The sequence below is a fragment of the Eptatretus burgeri genome, chromosome 3 (assembly GCF_056783735.1).
Source record: "Eptatretus burgeri isolate ZD-2024b chromosome 3, Ebu_testis_v1, whole genome shotgun sequence".
Classification (NCBI taxonomy): domain Eukaryota; kingdom Metazoa; phylum Chordata; class Myxini; order Myxiniformes; family Myxinidae; genus Eptatretus; species Eptatretus burgeri.
In genome coordinates, this window is record NC_140963.1 from 21777301 (window position 1) to 21784800 (window position 7500).

The 7500-nt window shown below is 40.9% G+C and overlaps 1 protein-coding gene across 9 annotated transcripts in view; it reads right to left on the bottom strand.

The window, feature by feature from the left end:
- LOC147029524 (mitogen-activated protein kinase kinase kinase 2-like) overlaps nt 1-7500 on the bottom strand; it is a 104101-nt gene that overhangs the window by 17430 nt on the left and 79171 nt on the right. For all 9 annotated transcript variants that reach the window (XM_085872625.1, XM_085872622.1, XM_085872620.1 and 6 more), the window contains 3 exons: nt 5338-5469; nt 4611-4740; nt 4238-4415 (listed from right to left, as the gene is read on the bottom strand). In XM_085872625.1, the coding sequence (XP_085728751.1) occupies nt 4238-4415; nt 4611-4740; nt 5338-5469 (440 nt within the window). The remainder of the gene's footprint in view (nt 1-4237; nt 4416-4610; nt 4741-5337; nt 5470-7500) is intronic.

The following is a 7500-nucleotide window of genomic DNA, read 5'->3' on the forward strand; positions in this document are numbered from 1 at the left end:
CAGGTGCGGGAGGGTATTACAAGTCTCCACCCTTTACAGTCCAGTATTCCTGTCCCTGCATTTTCCAGTGCAGTGAGGTGTTTTGTATTATAAGCAGTCGGTATGTTTTTGCTTCATGCACGTAACATAACAAAGAGACAGCCATTATTATCCCCACGCTTTTTGAAAAAACAAATGGGCGATATTATTATCGGCTCTGTGTGCCTGCCTGTCTGTCTGTCTGTCTGTCTGTCTGTCTGTCTGTCTGTACGTCACGCGATCTCCTCCTAAACTGTTGTGTCGAAATTCATCAAACATGGTAGTTATGATCACCACATGGCATTAAGGTGCAAGAGCAGTACAATTTTGCCCTGCCTCCATGGGGTATGCCTGGTGTTGGCTTAATGGTAAGGGTGGTGGACTTGGGATCCAAGGATCCTGAGTTCAAATCCCACTTAGCTGTTGAATTAATACCAGGTGGGGTTGACTGCCTGTCATCCTTCTGATGTCAGCAAAATGAGTGCCAGCTTGCTGGTATCCTGTGGTGGAGTGGCTACCCGACCAGGATTATGCCCAATAGCTGAGACTGCTGAGGCAGCACCAACGCTCTGCACAGAGTATGGTCCCAATGGATAGATGATGGGGTGGGGCCAAAAGGTCAAGTAACAAAAAATGAAATTACAAGCTCGTTTTTAATGAAACTTTGTATATGCAATCAACAATTGGAGACGCATGAAATATGTTACAATTTTTGGGGATTTGATCCCCGGTTCATGCCCCAGGGGTGGGAACTTGGGGTGACGGGTGAAAATGGTGAAAAAAAATTTAACTTAAACTTTGAAACTGGGTCATTTCTGATGGAACTTTTTGCCATTTTTCAACTTTGCTTTCGGTGGGAAGTGTGGGGATTTACGATGGTGTGCCATCGACTTCGCTCTAATTGAAGTTTGCTGAGAGTTAAAATTGATCATTTCACTAATGTGCTTTTGACTGCATTAGGATTTAATTCTGAAGCTGGCACATTGTATATTAAATTCCAATAATTTACCTTCATTGTTTTATTTGGCAAACTGTCTGATCATTCCTTGGTATTAATTAGCTAGAGTTTCCTATAATAAAAATAATAATTATAACAATAATAGAGACTTGTACTCTTGACAGATCTGTGACTTTCACAAGTCCAGAAGCGTTTCAAGGTTAGAACCAATCCTGGACAGGTAGCCACGACGTCACAGCCCTTACTCAAACATTAAAAATTGATGAAAGCATTGCATTGTATATGATTGTGAGACGTACTCTTCGAGGTGCTTGGGACTCTTCCAGGGTCTTTTAAAGAGCACTTTGGAGTGCATTTAGCTTTTGTACTTAACACCCATGACTACCGACTTTCCTTTGTTTCTCAGGTGACAATAGACCTGGTGGTCAAAGAAGGCAAACAGCAGGATAGCTAATCAGCCATCACAGGAGGCTATTTTACTCCTGGGCCCCATTATATTTTTCTAAGTTTATGTGCAGTGGGGTGGCGGCTGCAAACAGACAAGCAATAAAGGAGCCGAGTTTTGCTTTATTAAAAGCCTCGTGGGACGAGAGTGACGCACGTCTTGTGCGCACTGTAGTCGGGAAAGCATGCAAGAAGAGGTGGGAGTTAGGAGTGAGTTGAAAGCTGAGTGTTGGGTTTCCTCTGTAAACTTTCTCTCTTATTCAATGTTCTACCTGGACAAAAGCCAGTTACGATGAAAGTAAATAAAAATGGGGGGGGGGGAGGGAGGTAGTATTGGGTGGGTTAGGTGTTGAAAGAAATGGAGAAATATTGAGATTACGGTGAGGTCAGGGACTTTGTAAAGACTTGCTGTTTTTCAACGTGCGCTTGTAATGGCAGTGCGAAAGATCATTCACTGAAGGGGTGCTGTCATATTTAAGCAATAATATTTTAACTTGAAAGTTACAAATTTCTTTATCGTTTTGAATTATTCTTAAAAAGTAAAAAATCGAGATGACACCACAATGAGTTACTTCTAATAACACCTCACAACAAAGATGCTAAGGAACAAATACAATACTGTATATATATAAACATTTATCTGTTCCAATCTACCCTCACCCCTCCCAAAAAAACATTCTGGAGTAACAGAATGCAATTTTCACTTTGCCATCATGCTGGTGCAGTTTGTGTGCAATTGCTGAGATGCAGTGGCCGAGTTATTGTTTCGCAAAGGAAACAGGACGTGCCCTTTTTACTCCACAACCTTCACATCCTCGCCTAATTGTGTTTGCACAGGGACAGCTGGCTCGCTTCAACCTGCAAGCTGTTTGTAATAATGGTCATCTTGTCAAGCCAGAGGGGCCATGCCAAGTCAAGCCAAAGCACATGGTGAACTCGACCAGTAAAACACACACACACACACACACACACACACACACACACACACACACACACACACACACACACACACACACACACACACACACACACACACACACACACACTTCCTGCACTTCCCTTCATTTATCAAAACTACGTCACCTCAGCAGTTTTGCGAACGTTGACAGTTACAAAGCCATGCATTCTACAAAGTGCAGGCAGTCTCGGGGCTTTGTCGACAATACTGAACAGTTACTGGACTGAAAATCATGACAAAAATTAAAGCAGAGAAGAGGCTCATTAAGTTGTCGAAGACAACTTCTGTCACTTTGTACAGTTAAGAGTTTGTGTGTGTGTGTGTGTGTGTGTGTGTGTGTGTGTGTGTGTGTGTGTGTGTGTGTGTGTGTGTGTGTGTGTGTGTGTGTGTGTGTGTGTGTGTCTGTGCATCGATTTTCTCAGCGGTCCTTGTGTATATGTCCACGAAACATTTTGACATGAAAGATAATCACCCAAGGACTGAACCTATAAATTTGGGTGAACCTGGATCAAATGATGACGTCACGAAAAATTCACAAAATTTCAAAAAAATCCCAATCATTTACATAGGACGAAATTTCAAAAAATCATTTCTCCGCCATTTCTTGTTCAATTGCTTAGATATTTAATGCGCTTATGTAGGGTCATAATATCTTTCACCCTGCCATGTTTCAACCGGATCGGATCCAGATTGTGACGTCACAAAATGTTTGAAATTTGCATTGAAAAGCCCATTTACATTGACAAAAAAATTCTTAAAATTCGAAAGTTTTATATTTTTCACTCAAACTTTTAGGGAATGTAAAACATACGATTGGCCATTAGCTGATGTAATTTGATCAACTTCCGGTTTGTATTCTGGATCCCATCAGCAAAAATGTGTCATAATTTGGCCATTTTTGAAAGCACGTATCTCCATCAATTTTTCTGATATGTGGCTCAAACTAGGTGAGAATGTAGTTCAGATATTACTCTTTCATGAGATATCCAGGCCTTCGTTGTGACTGTTCCGGTTCAATAGTTCACCTGACACCGAAAATTCGTCTCTCGCGCTCAGGCGCCAATGGCACTATTCTGCAAACGTGATGTATTATTTTGCAGTGCAGGCCAGTTTTATTAACAATGAAAGGCCCTCCACATCGTACCAATCCATTATGACGTTACCATCACGCAGGTGTGTCAATTTTCCATTTTCAGTAAGAATTTTTCTTGTTTTTATGCGGAGGAGGTGGAGGTGATGATGGAGTTTTTGACTTAAACCATTGACATCACATTCCACATTCGAATGTTGTTCATGATGGCAACTGACTGAACTGTAAATGCTGTTTCTTGTGCTGTATCCGTGTGACTGCAATGAAGTTATAATAAATTTTCAAACAACTTCGACAACTTCCTCACTCCATGAGTGATTCATTTTAACCTTGCTATGACCTTCCTTTTACCAGCAGAGATACAGTGGTTGCCCAAGATAAGTAATGAGTCCAGTTTATCTCTCACCTTACCTTTTTTCATTGGAGTACATTCCTGCATATACATTAGCCTGGTGTATAGCTAGCTCTCTTTTTTTGTACAAAATATAGGCTCAAGGAAGAGTGAGGTAACAAGAAGGAAGGAGGACAATACATGAGCACAACTCTTCTTCCACTCCCTCTTCCAATCTCATTCACGTATGCACCACTCCTCACTCCTAATACCCTCTCATCCCCTTATTTGCATGCTTCCTTCCCTCGTCATTTTTCCATTGTGCCAATTTATTGATCCTCTCAATCCTCTCACCACGACGTCCTCTTCACACATGAATGCCTGCCATCTCTTCATATGCACTCTCCACAACAGGGAACAAGGCAAGAGACGCCTCACCAGATGTCGGCTTTGCGCCCATATCCTTCACCGCTGATGACCTCGGGGCTCATCCAATTTGGCGTGCCACTCACGGACTTGATCCCAGTGCCTGTGAGGCAGATTGTCTGCAGGCGTTTGCTGGCACCAAAATCACCGAGTTTCACATTGCCCACAGAATCACGCAGGATGTTCGCACCTATACATTTGGAAGCATCAGAATCAGCATCAAATAGCAATTATTTGGATAAACAGAAAGCTCTTTCAGACACATTGAGGTGACACTTGTTTTGTGAAGAAAAAAAAAAACTTGAAACGTACAAATAAATTAACTGAAGCAAGGGTATCACAATAAATTTAGCAAAAGGATGTTGTGCAAAGTTGCGAAGCATACCCTTGATGTCACGGTGCACAATCATGTTGGAATGTAGATAATGAACACCCTCCAGAATCTGTCGCGTATATCGACGGGTCACATTCTCCGTTAAAGCACCGTATGACTTCAGTTGGTCTTTCACCGAACCCTGCAAACACAAGCCAATGGGAATGGTAGCCAGACATGAACATTTATACATTATGTTGCAAGTACATTATGATCTTTGGGTCAAAGGATAAAAATAATTGCACATCAAAAATCCTTTTTCCCAAGGTAATTGAACATAAAATGTTGATTACCTCCACCACCTAAGATGGATGGTGGTTATGTTTTCACCCCTGTTTGTCTGTCCGTCTGTGAACACGATATCTCAAAAAGTTATGTATGGATTTGGAAGAACCTTGGTGGACAGGTTGGGTATATCATTGATATTAAAATAATAATAATAATAAAAAGCAACGCTCTCTCGTTCTTCGACTTCTGAATGTGACAATTGGTGTAAAAATTCAGGGCCTTAATCGAGAGATTTGATGGAAACATTATCACTTAAATTAACTGCATTGAAATACCTCTGCAACTGACATTTCAAGTAAAATGCTTGAGGGACCAGTTACTCATTGTGAAGGCAACAGTGATACATAATGTTGCATTCCAATTGTTTTCAGTGCAAATTTATGTGTCAAGACCATATAATAATATTAGAGAGGCACATGATCATACATTGCTACGTGGTGACCATCCTCACCCCAGGCATGTACTCCATGAATATTGAGAGCGTACGCTCCTGTGCATCCTGCAAACAACCAAAGTACTGCACGATGCGCTCATGCCTCAGGTTTTTGAGCAGTTGGATCTCACACTCCAAAGCCCGAACTTCCTGGGGTGACAACAAATATAATAAAAGTCACAAAGGCAAAAAAAAAAAATACAAGAAAAGGAATCCGAAATATGGACCAGAGTTAAAATTATATTTTCTGTCCGACAGAACGGTACAAAACTAGCGCACTCACCTTCAAGTTATCTATTCTGGGTTCAAATCTTGGCCTGACTGCAAGTTGTCAAATTGGTGCTTCACAGGCAGGGTGTTGCTGTCCCTTCGTATCACAAAGTGTGCCGTCCCTCTCATGGACGTTAAATTGGGGACAAGTCAGAAGTCGGAGACAGCTTTAGCTGGTGGACATTAAAAGTCCAACTGTCATTTGACAAGGAGTGGCAAGCAATTGCCAGCGCAGGTTGGAGTACTGCCCTCCCCTTTGAGCTGGCAGCAGGCAGGGGTTGATAAGGAAGGATGGACCAGTAAATCTACATTTACAGCAATGTGACCACCAACTCGGGATTCCTAAATTGGATACCCAATGCAGCCACACACATTGTTGTTGGGGTGAAAAGTAGTGTTATTATAGCTTTTCAAGGAAGGTAACATTGTACCTTTGTGGTCAATCTAATGAATTGACCTATTTATTACCAAGGAATTGATGAAGTGAAATGGGACCAAGAATGATAGGAGGAGGAAGATGAGCTGATAAATAAATAAACAGCAATGGATTAACTGTGGCTCATGCAAGGAGACAGCACAACCACAGTCACACTTACATGAGAGAATGGAAGAAAAGAGATACAGCAGATGAAAAGAAGGTAATGATGAACGATTTATAAATGAGCAGAAACGGGGAAGGATGAGGGAGGCCTTGCAGAAAGAAGGATGAAGAAAAGGTGAAGACAGGAAGATATCAGAACAGATTTTCTTATATTAATTTTTTTAATTCATGCATTAAATCTCTGATTCGTGTGCAGCATGTGAGTGCTGGTCTGCATCTGTGTTGGAAGCTGACTCCCTGTAGAAAAGAACAGGAATTTGGAATTTAGCAAGGGTCCCAGCGACAGCTCGCCTCCACATCACAAAAGACACTGACATTTAAAATGTCCACCGACAACCAGTCCTGGAAGATGGGTCCTGTGTCTTAGCGTCCTTCCGATGGATGGCATACACAACAATTCATCTCCCTGAATAGACTCCATAGGACATGATATCCCACGCAGTGCAACTTCAATTTTAATAATGATTTTTAACAATCGTTTAAAAAAAAAAATCCAAAAGTTTAGTGCTAATCAAGTGGTCCAGAAGGAGTTCTGAATACCACCCTTATACACCACCCCATTGAACCTTTATTTAAATTGAAATACTGCAAAACTCGAAGTGTTTGGAAGTATTAAGGAGGTCATTTGTGTCCTGCAATCCTCAAGAATATAATTAAATTTAAATAAAATAAGGATTCAAAAATCATACAAATAAATAGATTCTGGTTTTACCACCATTTTCCACAGTGTCATATTTTACACGTTACATTCTAACACATTACTAACACCCTATCCAACACGTTACATTAGTTATTTGTGACCGTTGTATGTGTCCATTATGATGTCCTTAAACTGTTTGAAATGATTTTCAGTTTTGTTGACTGTTTGGAATGTTGCCAGAAAAAAAAGTTTCCCATTTGTACTGTTTGGAATGTTGCCAGATAGGCAGAGTAAAAAAAATGATCTCGCTCTATATGCATGTGCGATTGGGACAAATTCTGAGCCAAAGTACGATAAAACGAAAGACTTGTCTTTGTATTCATGTTCCGATTCGTGTTCAAAATATAACATTCAATTCAAATGGTTGTTCCTCAATCATAAACTGATAAGACAGACAGATGGACATGAACCAATTGCTTAATGACGCTTTTCGCTTCGCTTGCGCGGGGTAACAAAAGAGTGACAGTTGTAAAGCTGTGTCGATCTTCGAACTCAGGCTAAAGAGCTCAAAGGTGAGTGTGCATAAAGGCTGTCATGCCAACCAAGACATATTTGATATGGCTAAAAGAAAATATAAAGAGTGGAAGGCAAGCAGAAAACCAAGACAGGT